At 36.1% G+C, this 14,722-nt stretch overlaps 1 protein-coding gene and 1 pseudogene across 3 annotated transcripts in view; one reads left to right on the plus strand and one right to left on the minus strand.

Annotated features, from left to right (window-relative positions):
- The window catches only part of Atr (ATR checkpoint kinase), a 101,483-nt gene that overhangs the window by 51,509 nt on the left and 35,252 nt on the right, over positions 1-14,722 (minus strand). For all 3 annotated transcript variants that reach the window (XM_074059639.1, XM_074059640.1, XM_020184709.2), the window contains 6 exons: positions 12,063-12,269; positions 10,818-10,931; positions 8,094-8,209; positions 5,287-5,407; positions 3,664-3,801; positions 1,868-2,078 (listed from right to left, as the gene is read on the minus strand). In XM_074059639.1, the coding sequence (XP_073915740.1) occupies positions 1,868-2,078; positions 3,664-3,801; positions 5,287-5,407; positions 8,094-8,209; positions 10,818-10,931; positions 12,063-12,269 (907 nt within the window). The remainder of the gene's footprint in view (positions 1-1,867; positions 2,079-3,663; positions 3,802-5,286; positions 5,408-8,093; positions 8,210-10,817; positions 10,932-12,062; positions 12,270-14,722) is intronic.
- On the plus strand, positions 13,146-13,269 carry LOC141418719 (small nucleolar RNA SNORA51; annotated as a pseudogene).

Below are 14,722 nucleotides of genomic sequence, written 5' to 3' on the forward strand. Positions count from 1 at the left end.
TATCTCAGAAAAAACCATCATAAAAAAGGGGTGGTGGAGTGGCTCAAAAAGGAAAAAAAAAGGAATGCTAAGACCTGTCTTGCCTCCCTTACATTGTTGCTGTAAGGATTAAATGTAAAACTATTACTAAGTGTTAAAAGGATACAAAGATGATATAAAGGATACAAAATTACTTATTTATTATTGATGACTATAAAATACTGACAGATATAACTCTTTAGTAGACAAAGGGCAGAATTAAGGAAATAGCCATTTTATTTTAAAGTTTACTTTTTTTTCTGGTGGTGCTAGAGATCGAACCTAGGGCTTTGCATATGTAGGTATATGTTATACAAAATGATCCAAATGCTATTCTTAAAAGGTAGACTTTTAGCTGCAGTATGAGTGAAAATGGTGATAACAAAGTTAGTGCTTGATTTTATAGTATCATTTCCTATCAGAAATAGGAACTTAATTGTTAATTAATGAGAAATACATTCCTAGGCATATTCCAGAGAAAAACATACCCCCACATAGATAATTATTGCAAGTACAGAGAAGTTTAGAAAAATAAAGTCTTGTGCTTAGAAGCTACCTGAACAACAGGAAAATGTCCAGAAATTGCGAATTTTATAAGTGAAGCCCTCTTTTATGGTTATTATATTGACAAGTTTTTCAACTGGCCCCAAAGTCTACTGGGAAAAATGTGATATCCACAAGAACATGTGAGGTGGAAAGTAGCAGCAGGATTGTAAGCATCCACTCAACTGCAAGAACAACAGAAAGCTCGGAAGACATGAAGGGGTTAACTCTAACAAGATTCATTTAACTCTGCTAACACTCTTCCTTTAGTCATGTTGGTGGAGTTGTAATATCACAAGAAAAGATGGCGCAAAATTGTCACAGCAGGACACAAACACTGCCAAAGGAGGGAAAAGAAATAAAAATAGCTTTCTCTGGACCATGAACTAAATGAAACTAAAATTTTTGAAATTTAAAACTTAAATGTGAATAAGACACACAATCACAATGCATTCAGGGAACAAGGGGTAAATTAATCAATCATGAGGGTAGAAGTGGGTTAATGACATCGGCACCGCATTGCACACGTCATCATTTATATTATTTAGATAGACACAGCTCATCTTATCTTCCAAGGGAGATATACCATTTTATACAAAGAAAAATTAGATACGTGCTTTATTCAAGAAAGCAAGAGTAAAAACTTAAGGGAGTTTTTGTTGTTGTTTTTAATTCTGTGGTGCTGGGGATCAAATTCAGGGCCTCATACATGCTAGGCAACATTCTACCAATAAGCTACACCCCAGCCCTAAAATAGGGGTCTTTAGCTATAAATCCACTGCTTTTTCTCAGTGAAAAACATCTACTATCCACTTGAAAAAAGCACGAAAACAAGCTGTTTTCTTATTACTCTTTTTGGCAGTGTTAGGATTTGAATTCAGGGCCTCCCATGTGCTAAGCAGGCATTTTGACATTTGAGTCACAACTCCAGCCTTTTTATTTTGCTTTAGGTTATCTATCTATCTATCAATTTATCTACCTATCTATCTATGTATATATATATATATTTTGAGATAGGGCCTTGTGTTTTTGCCTGGGGGCCAGCCTGGACCTAGAGCCTCCCCTGCAGCTGAGACAACAACAGGCTCCTGCCACAACGCCCAACTAATTAGTCTTGAGATGGGAGTACAGACAACTTTTGTTGAGCTAGTCTAGAAATGAGATATCTGCCTCCCAAGTAGCTGGGATTACAGATTAAAAACAAGTCTTTTAGAAGCAATGCTTAAACTGTACAATTGATACAGAATGTTGCTAAAGAAGAATTAAAAGAAGAACTAAAAGAAGAAAAAAAAAAGTTCTAACTCACCCGTTGAGCTGACCTTATCTCTGTTGGATTTGCTCTGAGGAAGCTTCTCGGCATTCATTGCTTGGAATTTGTGCCTTGCCCATTGCGTGAGATGGTCGAGCATGGAGAAGACGGTCTGTGTACTCAGCTGGCACAGATCAGATGCGCTGTCCTGGGCACCCACGGTGCACTGGTCATCGTGCTTCAGCACTGCCATGATCTCTGCATAAACCTAGGGAACTCATTTCATGATTAATAATATCACCTTATTATTACCTCACGTAAAAGACTAATCGCTTTAACACAACAATTTTCTTTCTTCTTTTTCATGGTACTGTGGTTTGAACTCAGGGCCTCATGCTTGCTAGGCAGGTGCCTTATCACTTGAGCCACTCTGCCAGCCCTTAAGGCACAATTTTCAAAAGAAAACAACACAATACGCTACAATATTTCTTATCTATAATTGAACCAACAGAATAAAAAGAAAAAGTTACAGACTAAAGAAAATACAAAAATAAATATTAAAACTTCTGTATTATTCAATAAAGATAGTAAGACTACTGGTTAACTAATAGTAAAAATCCTTAAGAATACCTCATGCCATCTGTAAAATTAATTTCAGAGTAATTAAGACTAAGTGTACAGATAGTGATAACGTACTATATATTTTTTAAAAGCTAGAATAAAGGGTTTTCAACATTTTTACCATTAAGAAATGGCAAATGCTGGAGGAGACATAGGTTCACTGCGATTGAACACTACGCACATATGCATATGTGGTGAGACAGCCCTACTACCTCAGGAATATGTACAACTATCATGTGTCAGTTAACGTTTTTAAGAAGCAAGCAAATATGCTCCTACATTGAATGAGGGAAAGCATCACATAAAAGGCTTCAAATTCAACATCCAAAAAAGAGTTATAAATTTGGCATTTATACTTAAAACTTCTGCCTGGTAAAATGCATAAACAAGTATCTGAAGGAAAATTACTAATTGGGAAAGATTTTTCAAAACATGACTGGGATCCAGAATACACACAGAGCTTCTACAGATTAACTTGAAGGACCCAGATGCTCACACTCTAATCACTAAACTAGGGAACAACCACATAACGAAGGACTGTGTAAGGCAGTAGTTTAAAAAAGATGGCTTTCTATAGGCGAGTTTTTTTTTTTTTAAAGCAAGTTATGGAGCAGTACCTACAAAAGGATACCAAGAAAACAAAACAAAAACCCAAAGCAAAATTAAACTAATTTCCGTTTAAGAAAAAAAAAAACTTGAAGAAATCTAAGCCATACTAGTAACAGCCATGACCTCTGGTGATAGAAAGTCAGGAACAGTAATCAAAGGATCATGTTGATTTATTTATAGAACTTGGATTTTGACTTTAGAAATATAGCAATGTGCTACTTCAGCTACAACAATAACCTTTCAAAAAAGAGAACAGTGCCATATATATGTGGTTAAGAATCAAACTATAAAATTATAGAATATTTCTCTTTCCCTATCCTAACCCAAAGTCCTGTTCCCATGGAAAAGCTACTAGCAAGTTTCTAATGTTTCCATTGCAACATATTCTATGCATATACATACCTACTAATTTCCTATACTGCACATTGCCTAATTCTTTGTTAAATGAAAATTTTAAAGTGACTGTATATATTTTTAGTCAGGTGATGAATGTACATCATCAAACATAGGTCTATATGACCTACTATTCTGTAGCCTTTCTAATACTCATCACATAGGAGAACCTAAGGTTACATGTTCAGAATTGCAGGGTGTTTAGAAGTTAAATGAAATATAATTCTCACCTCTTGCCGATCTTCCTGAGTACACCCCAACAAGACATACACGAGAATATGTGGAAGAAGGTAGATGGTCACCTTGAAGTCATGCTTCATCATTATGCTACAGCACGTGAAGATTTTACTAGCAAGATCATGCCGAACCTGTAAACTCAAGATTGAGGGAGAATGAGTGGTTTCACTTGTTTCAGTTACTGACTGAATGTTAAAACAGCATAAGAGACGATTTATCACAGCAGAGCAGGGAAGAGGGGGATTTCAAGCAAGGAGGATTTCAGATTGCCACCTCCCTGATCCTTCTAACTAGTCCCAAATTCCTGACTATTGAGACCCTACAAGCTATGCAGAATGACCTCAGCACAATGGTCTCACCTCCTTACAGTTGGTTCCAATGTGTCATGTTTTGTTACAGGTTAATTTCCTAACTATGTATTACTTAGCCAACATTAAACTTAGCTTCTAATTCCTTTAATTAAGTAACTAGAAATGATACATTGGGCCAGCACATTGAGGATGAGATCTATATTTTAAGAAAGAAATAATGAGGAGCCAGTATAGAAAAAAAAATTAAAAGAAATAGAGAAATACATTACTTGGGAATAAATATTTTAATACATGTTGTACATCTTAAATACATACAATTTTTGTCAATTTAAAGTCAAATTTTATTGGTAAGACCTGATCTTCAATTCACCAACACTACTGACTCTTAAAACATTTTAAAGATGTTTTTCTTCAAATAAAAAACCTTGACTAAAAACAACAATGATAAAAACTAAATAAAATATTTAGAGCTGGTAGATAATTCAACAGTATTCTACATTGATACATATTTTCAGCATGTTCATGAAATATGAGTGAATTGTCTGAAATTACCATTTAATATTCTGATCAATGATATTTTAAAGTACTATTGACAGAAATGTGAATTTAAAACAAAAGTTGTAAATCTTAAATACGCTATATCTTTCCATCAGGTACATACAAATTTTACACTAGGAAAACATGAAATATGCCTTTGTTTTCCATGAAATTTCATTTTTAAATATTTTTATTTTAGAGAAAGTTCAGATGAAGTATCTCCTTTCAAAAGTATCACTAAAGGACAATGTATCTTATTATTACATAAAAAAACCTTTATTAAGTAAAAACTGACATGGCATTCGCCCTTCTTCCATACTGGGATTGAGCTCAGGGCCTCATGCTTGCTAGGCAGTTGCTCTACTCAAGCCACTCCACCAGCCCTCACATCCTTTTAAACAGTAATATTCTACAATGTTATGTGCAGACACAATGTAATTGACATTCTACAATTATATTAATTCCATGGTAATTTATTTGATAAAACAATTCACTTTTCATCCAGAAACTATCAACAGTATCCATGGAGAAATTGTTACTCTCTATTGGTAAATGTTTTCTTCAAAAATTTCTGTCATTGGGCTGGGGACAGAGCTCAGTGATACAGTACTTGCCTAGTACTCTATCCCTAGCACTGCAAGAAAAAAATTTCTATCATTCTTAGTATAAATGTTTTAATTCCCATTGCATGTACCATGCATTCAGATGGATGTTCTGGTTTCCTTTAGAATTTGTTTGGCTAACAAATTCTGACAAGAGTTGTCTTACCTTTGTTATAAGATAGCCTGCCCAAGACGCTGACCATTCTGCAAAGTTATTACCTAATTTACTTAGGTAAATTGGCTTCTTTACTCCGGACCAATCTGTTGACTTCTGAGAACTCTTATATCTGTAATTTTGAAAATTTGTTTATTAAAAAAATAACATATATATTCATTGGTTTAGAAATTTGTAAAGAAAGTAGAAGAAATTATACCAGCTCCTTCACTGACTACCATGTATTGCCTTGCTTTTACTGAAATCTGGTTATAGACAATACTTTTCTACTATCCTTTAACATGGGGTGGGAGGCCACTCTTACACAGCCCCAAATATGTCTAAGGATTTGACTGTCCCCTCCTATTCCTCAGACCCTTCCAACTGCATTCTTGATGTCTGATCCTTTGACGTTCAAACCACCTAGACCAACTGTACTGTTTCCAATTAGGACATCTAACAAGCGCACTAATGACCAAACCCACTCACAAATTTGTCACACTGGGCAGTGTTCTCTGTGCCTCAAGGTGATTATTATCCTGGCTGGAGCACTAAATCAATTGCAAAACATCTCAATGACTTGCTCCTCCTCTCAATTACCAGAGCTCTCCTCAAATTACCTGTAAATATACTTCACTGCCACTTCCAGCCAGCAGTCTCATTTCCATGATGCCCTACTTCACAGAGGAAAAAGAAATCACTGCTTCTCACAGTGAAATCTGTGGATGTGGGTGGTTTCCACTGTTATTTTATCTCCCCTCAAATCCCCACTCTGTGCTCCTCAGGGCTCCTACTGTTTCATTAGTTCACTATCCCCTTTCCTTTTGTTCCTTTGCATCAGCATTTAATTAAACACATTCAAACAGTGCTCATCTTACAACTAACTCCAGGTCTGTAGGATGTTTTTTTGAGGGAACTGGGTTCCTCTTGAATTATTAGTGTGAGTTCAGGAAATGGTAAGCACACTAAATGCCCACAGGCAGTCTTTAGCAAACACTAAATATTCCCTGTAGAACAAGTTTCTGAAAGCTGAAAAAGTCTCTAATATTTAAGTGTCTATTTTAAATAATCATGAATGTAAGTCTTGTGGTGATTTTATCAAGTTCCACTGTGACCTTAGTTAGAAGACTACTCATGCTGAGGCATAAGCCAGTTTTCTCCTTATACTATTTCTGTAGAAATTTTCAACTGTTGTTGATCGATCTTGTTCTACGAATTAAATCTTCCAAATATGGGCATCCTGCAGCACAGGCTTAGGGGCTGCATGGAGAATACACAGCATAACTTCTGGGCAGTGAAGACGGATGTGCCTGTAGGGAATTCCTACTGCCTCAGCCTACAGAGTAAACATCAGCTAATCTAAGTCATCACATGGATCCGCTGGCTAAGCTGGCATTTTACCATCTCATATGAAGGGAGGTCAACTCTTTCGAAAGTGCCCTCCATTAACTTCTTATTTTTATGAGGCAGTAATTTCAATGAGCAGATCCCGGGTAGATAATCTAACTTCGACGGTGAGGAATGTAGCGGAGGTTCCTCTACTCTCTCAGGAAAGTAACAGGTAATAAGAATTCTCAATGCTTTCCTGAGATTGTTCTTCTTAATATTCTTTGTGATGAAAGAATAACAAGAAAGCAGAAATGCTGGCTTCTGTTTCTTATGAAATAGGCAACCACCACTCTACAAACTCTCCCTAAAAATGAAGGAATTTCTTCCACAGGCTGAGATTGAATATGCATTTATTATTGAGTATCAGCTAAATGTCAGGCACTCTGCTAAGTACTCTGAAGTTAAAGGCCTTTATTCTTAATAATGATCAGATGAGATGAGTAAAATCATCCATATTTTCAAAGTAGAAAAATTAAAGCCAGGCCTAGTGGCATACAGCTATAATCCCAGCACTCAGGAGGCAGATATAGAAAGATCTTGAAATCCAAGTCAGCCTGGGTTACACAGTAAGACCCCATCTCAAGAAAGAAAACAACAACAAAAACTGAAAGTTGAAAATGTTATATAATTTATATAACATTTGTATAATGTTATATATAATTATGGCTGGCAAATTCAGAGCTAAAATTCCAACCCTGGTCTGCTGGACTCCAAAGACCTACTTTGTAGTAGATCAGAGAAAATCTAATGATCTAAAGGTACTATATAAAATACAGAATAAAGAAGTGAGGGTGCAACGGCTCAAGCATATGGGATGCACAGATTGGGAGGATCAAGGTTTGAGGCCAGCCCAGGCAAAAGAAGTAAAGCCAAGAAGTAATTTATTCAAGTTCATAGATGCAATAATTGTGAGAACTAGAGTACCTAAAATTACAGTTTCTAACTACAAACAATTTACAATTTTATGGACTGTAATCAGTCTTAGCAAACTTACTTAAGTTGAAGAAACATTAGAAAATACTTTTTTTAAAAACAGTGGTAGAAAATATATTCCTGAGGAGAAACTGGGAGGGACAGAAATCTCTAACTGTGTTCTCAACACTTAAGTTGCTCTATCTAAAACTTGTCATAAGTATCAACTCTTACTTGATTTTAAGTAGATTCTTTCAAAGTACTACTGACAGCTGAACTAAAAAAAAATTGATTCTTTTAACCTTAATGAATCAGTGTTAACGTTACAGAATTTAGCTAAATTACTAGACTATACCTCTCATTTTAACAGGAATAGAAGCAAACAAAACCAGTGGAAAGTACATAAGAACATGTTAAAAATACTTTTTATGTTAAAAAAACTGTATGAAAAGTACTACCAATTTTTATAAAGCGAAAAGTCATTTTTAAAACAGCTTAAATGAGTCTACCCTGCATACCTAGTATTTAGATGAGGCTCTAGTATTTCTCGAACGTGCTCAGGAAATCTCTTCCACAACTGGTGACCTCGGCCGCTCATCTGCATCTCTCTACAGTCATAAATGGAAAGTAATTCCTGCAAACACATAGTTCACATAGCCCACAGCGAAGCAGATCAAAATTTTATATTAATCAGTGTTCTACAGATTATTGCTATGAAAACACGGAAAAAGAAAGAGAATTTAGACTTGCTTCAGAGCTCTGAGCCTCCTCAGGACCTTTATTTCAATGTCTTGAACCATTTAGGTAACTTACTCAGGGTTCCAAAACTATGACAGTACTTGGACATGCAGCCAGCTTAAGGGATATTATGTATGAAATACAAGACTAAGAGCTACTTTCGGGAAACAACAGGAACGTTTTATATTTGTAAAATTATAATCCTCGGAATTTTTCTCTTGGTGCTAGGGAATGACCCCAGATCCTCATACATGCTGAGCATGTGTCTACCGCTTAGCGCCAACCCCAGAGCCGAGCCTTAGCGTTTGATCTGTTCTGAATTATAATGAAAGCAACTATAAATCCCAAGCAGTACAAAAATCCAAGAAATCTCAAATTCTAGATCTAAAACACTGAGCTTAGCTGGGTGCTAGTGGCTCAGGCCGTAATCCTAGCCACTTGAGAGGCTGAGATCAGAGGGATCGGAGTTCAAAGCCAGTCTGGGCAAATAGTTTGTGAGACTCTAACTCCAAAACAGCCAGAGCAAAAGGAGTGGAGGTGTGGCTCAAGTGGCACAGCCTTTAAACCCCCAAGTCCAGGGGGAAAAATACGGAGCTTAAAATTCTGAAAATGGGATGAAAAATGTCAAAAACCCAATTTACTTACTATTGAAGCCCAGAGACTGAATGGTTATCTTTTGTTTTCCTTGGAGGAAAAAAATGGGACTTTATAGATGTAGTAGAAAAAAAAAAAATCTGTCTCTCATTCTTTAAACCATTACGGTATATCAACTATGAGTCTTTCTTATTCCTTTGAAAAAGGCTATGTGTAATAAATAGATGTTTTTCTGACATTTATTAAATATAAGCACTATCTAGCAAAATATGTACTTTGCACTTAATATTTTTAATAAAACTTCTTGTGTCCTGCACAAGCTTGTCCTATAAACCTAACTGAGGGCAACAGGAGATGCAGAAAAGACAACAGATGGAAGACTAAACATGCATAAAGCTGGGGCCAGGCAGGCTGGGTGCTCTGATGGAGACACAGTAACCACCTCCACCTCCAGAGAGTTTATTGTATACACCTCGTGGCAACACAAGGTGGAGAGGCAGGCCTCGGGGGAGGGGGTGTGACACCATGATCCTCAGGAAAAGGAGGAAACTGACAGCTTCTCTATGAATGTAACATTAAAGGAAAAACAGCTGTACTGCATCTTGCCCACTTCTGCAGTTGAGGCTGTGCCAATTCAACCTTGCAAATTACTGGGCATAACTATGCTTGCTCCCTTCTGCGGTTTGGGGCTATGCAAAACTCAAACCCGCAGCTTATTCGATACACCTGTTGGCTCCCCACAAAAATTAAGAAAATATATAAAGAGCTCAAACAAAGAAGTACCCAAACTCCACTTTTCATTTAACTAAAATGTTATTAAAACTTTATTTGAATTCAGTTTTTTCTGATGTATGGCAAAGATTCTTTAAAAGAAGTCCCTCTGACTTCTAATATTAGACTTACTTGATCAGCAGTTCTCTGGTTTCAGGACTATTAACACTCTTAAAAACCCTAATGTGCTTACAGCTATAGGCCTTCCTTCTTATTTCCTGGAGAAAATAGAAGTGAAAATGATCTTCCAAAGGTCACCCATGACCTCCATTTTACTACACAGACAACAGGCAGTTCTCAATTCTCAAACTATTACACCTGCACCCAGCATTTGAACAACAGAGAGCGTCATATTTCCTGAAACACTCTCATGTCTTCTAGAACGTTCTTCATTCTCCTACCTCATTGGCAGCACTTTCTCATTAATCTTGTTCCATTCTTATTTCTCTGATTTCTCATTATCCAGGGCCTAATTAGTAGACTCTCTTGTTTTGTTTATTTGTTTTTGAGACAGGATCTCACTATAAGCTGTGCAGGCTGGCTTTGAACTCCTGAGCTCAAGTGATTCTCCTCCTTAGTGTCCTCAGCAGCTGGAACCCCCATGCTGGCAAGTGCTACCATGATGCAATTGCTGGAATCTTTTAACTGTACTTACTCCTTGATTATCTCATTTTCTACAATGAAAATGTCTAATTTTTTATCTGTAACTAGACCTTCCATCATAAGTACCAGACCTGAATGTCTAATGAAACAGAAATTTTCAAGGGAAATATAACATGATGAAGGGCGAAGAAAGACAATTTAGAAAAATATTGCAAGTACAATAGATAGAGTTAATTTATGAACAAAAATAATCAACCAACACCAAGAAAAAAGATGGAAAAGATTACTAGAACAAACCGACAAAACCCCCAAAATTACAACTCTCATAACTAAACAAATGTGAATTAAAAGATACACTTCTCATCTGTCATACTGTTAAAACAAAATTTTTATAATACATACTCTCTAAAGGAATTTATATTACTTTGATAATGAAAATAATAGTTAAGTGTTTCACAAGTATAGAATTTACAACTTTCTTGCTAGAACTGAATAATGTGAGGTCAGAAATGACCACTCCATGCGAGCTCTCTTACCTGGATAGCATATGCAGCTGAATCTTGAGCTCGGCTGTTATCAGCATATGCAAGGTAAGCTCTTGTTAGCTCCATCAATAACCCATAGGCAAAGCTTAAATCTTCTACCCCAGTCTCAATAAAAACAAGAAAAAAAAAAGATAATTCGTGTATAAATTTTCTTAAGTTGCACATTGTCCTTCCCCCCGGTGAATTTAACTTAGAAAAAGGAAAGATGGTGAGGCTCGAAGTAAGTTAGTTCCATGGCTGAAAGATCTATGTACAGCTAGTCAGCCAAAATCAAACTCTTTTTATGCGTTTTGAAAGTGTGTAAGAATTACTCGACTTTTGAATAGTGCTAACAATTTGCATTGTTTGCTTTTTAACTGTTAAAAAACAATTACATATACAGCACCTCCTAGGAAAACTGCATTCTGAGGAGCCTAAGCCTCTCCTGACAAATGAAGAATTTCAACACGTTCTCCATTTGGACATTCACAAGGTACGCTGACACATTAAGATTCCATTTAGGAGGTTGGGGTGTATGTAGCTTAGGGGTACAGCGAGCACTTCCCTAGCAGGTGGGAGGCCCTGGGATTGAGACTCTGGGTGTGATCCCCAGCCCCACAAAAAGAAAAAAAAAATTCCATTTAACTTTTTTTTTTCCACATGGATTTCCCAAATTCATTTGACTACAAAAACTTTTTAATTCACATATTATTAGAATACCCTGGGAAAATAGTTTCATGGAAACACTAGCAATAATGTTTAAAGAGTAATCTTTAAATAATTAATTAGGCTTTATGTACAATTGTAACTAGATTAGGAAGCTTTATTGCAAGAGCACAACACACTAGTTTGGGCTCAAACATTACTGCTTTCTGTCAAAGGCTTCCATGATAGTACTAAGAAATAAACTTAGAAGTTATCTAAATTTTCTGATTTAGATTAAGTTGTTACTAAAGAGCACTTGAATAGGTTTTTGGTTTTTGCAGTACTGGGGATTGAACTCAGAGTGTCACACTTGTTAGCTCTACCACTGAGTCATGTCCCAGCTCTCTACTTGCTTTTAGTTTGTTGTGAGGACAGGGTCTCCTGCTAACTTTACCCAAACTAGGACTAGGACTGCTCCTCCTGTCTCCACCTCCCAAGTAGCTGAATTACAGGCATGCACTACCACACTTGGCCTTTGAATAGTTCTTTATAAATGGAATATATAACCTCAATGACAGAGAAATCTTGCCATTCCAAAGTAATATTACTTACCACAAATGTAAAATCTTTTCCTTGGGTTTCAGTTGTTGAGAAATCTAATCGACCTGGATCTATCGCCCCCAGCTCCCCTAAACATTCTCCACAGAGTAGACGAGCTTGGGAGTTTGCATCTTGACAACCTTTCAAAAGCACAGTCACCAACTGTGAGATAACAGGTTCTACTGTTTCACTATCAGTTGCATATTTGATCAGTTTGTCCTAAAATAAAAGTATAAAGAAAACTCATATATAACGTCTACAAATCTGTATATTTCCTAAACTAGAAAGTTTAAAATAGTAAGGAAAAAATACTGACAAAAAATAAAATTCCTTTATCTGTAATCTTTTCAATTTCAATGAGTTCACTAATATGACTCACAATACGTTCTGTACAGTAGAGTGTTTGAAAATCTTAATTATTGGTTTATTAAACAGTTACTATCCCATATCAGCAGGTAAAAATGAGTATGACACAGTCTTAGCCCAGTGAGCTCACTCTAATAGAGCACACATGTAAACAAATAATTATAATAAATACATTTACACACTGAAGAAGCAATGAAGATGAAAAAGAAACGAAGAACTCTAAGATTGGTGGCATGCATTTCAGTACATCAAAAAGGAACAACTATTAGGAAAAAGGGATTGAAAAGTCTATAAAAACTAGAGAAAAGGAGGAAGAAAACCAGGGAAAAGGTTCAGGGGAGAGGGAAGAAGACAAAGGAAGAGGTAGCCTTAACGAAAAATAGGCTGGCTCAAAAAATCTTTTTAATCTATTTCCTGAGGATGTTATAATGAATAAAACGTTAAGTCTGAAGAGAATACTCTCGAATCACGGACTTAGACACTGTATTTGTATGAAATATTTCATCTGTATTTTTTCCAGGTAGGTAATACATTTATAAGCATCTCAAACTTCATGTTAGGACGTTGATTCAAATTATTTTTCAAAAGAAAAATAAAAAAAATTTGATCTCATATAGCATCTTCAATAGCTGATTTCTTAAATAACATTTCAGGTTACTTTAGGCATAAATACCTTGAAAACAGAACTAGTAGCCAGTAAAAATACTCAGGTAAAAATTTTACTTTTTGGTATAATTTGTAACCACAGGCTGTGTTCTTACACTGACTGTACAGAAAAAGGAGAGAAACCTACCCCATGGATACCTCAGGCCAGGCCCTGTGCCTGGTTTGTATGGTAAACGGGAAGACATGGGATAGAGGAAAAAAAAAGAAAAAGAAAAAATTATACACATTTATTCACTGACTAAACTAGAAAATAAGGAAAAAGATACTTCACTTGGCAAAGAAAAATGTAGGTCATATTTACAGTAATACATATTCTGAAACACTAAATGAATGGGAAGTTAAAAAATATATCTATTTCCTAAATGCTCAAAAACAGTTTTACGTTATTGAACTTCTAGGTTAAACTAGGTTTTTTTCAGCCAAAAATATTAAATTCCAGAATTTTTAAAAAAGCGCTCAATGTATCTATTCAGAAAAGCCTTTGTAATATATGTGCAGTTCTATCATTGTCTGAATGGCTAGGGAAGTGATAGGAAAAAGGTAGCCCCCATTACTTGATTTGATTGCTTAATTGATTTGCCATACTGGGGATTACACACAGGGCCATGCCTATGGCTAGGCCAGTCCTGCCCCAATTACTTGAAATGTTACTACTGTCATGAACTAAATGTCCATATGTACTTAGGTCTAACTCTGGACCTTCGATCCATTAGTGTGTCTGTTGTAACAACAGCGGCTGTGGAGTCTGAGGTCTGTGGTGCTGCCGTAAGCCCATCAGTGGGGTTTCCTATGCTTATTTTGCTGTAGGGACTTTTTGTTTAAAAACTTACTTTCATTTGTACTGACCATGCATTGGATTCCAATGGCAGAGTAAGAATGCCTGCCTTGTTCTACTTTCTACTTTTCTCGTGTAACTTTGCTTATCATTTCACTTTTCGAGTTTCTAAATCACTTTGCTTAGGTGTGTGTCTTGCATGTGACAGAGTTGATTTTTGTGTTGTAAGTCAATTTGTAAATTTTTCTTTTTAGGTCTTCGGTATTTATTACTATAACTGATGCACATGGCTTTAATTCTGCCAGGTATTTGTTATGCTACTGTGTGTACTGTGTTTTCCCCTCTAGTCTGTTTCATTTGTTTTTTAAAATAACTTAGTTAGGTAAGGGGGAAAGTTTGTATTTTTGTTCTAGAGGTATCTTTTAGTCTAATTTATACTGTCCACCTTCCATCTCTTCTTACAACCCTTCTAGAACTAGTCAGCAGTTTTCAATGGTATACTTTTGGCTCATTACTGCTTGTGCAACAATTACAAAGCTTATTTTATATAAGCCCTAGTATTTCTTCTTCTCTCATTGAAAAATTTGTATTATTTTTGCTGGATTAGAATGTGTAACTTTGCATAGATTTCTCCTTCCCTTGCCCCACTGTTTTAGTCTTAGATCTACAGTTAAATATATCAACAGTAACCATCGGTGAGTCCTTTTTACAAAGTCTTTGCTGTCCTCTCGACTGAAAGCAGCTCACTCTCAACTATGTGTTTTAGGAAGGGCTCACTAGTGAACCCACATTCCTTCCATTCTCTTATGTTTAAAACTGTGTTTGGCCTTGAACTTGCAATCCTCCTGCTTTAGCTTCCTGAGTG

Source organism: Castor canadensis, chromosome 17, assembly GCF_047511655.1.
Source record: "Castor canadensis chromosome 17, mCasCan1.hap1v2, whole genome shotgun sequence".
In the NCBI taxonomy this organism is placed as follows: Eukaryota; Metazoa; Chordata; class Mammalia; order Rodentia; family Castoridae; genus Castor; species Castor canadensis.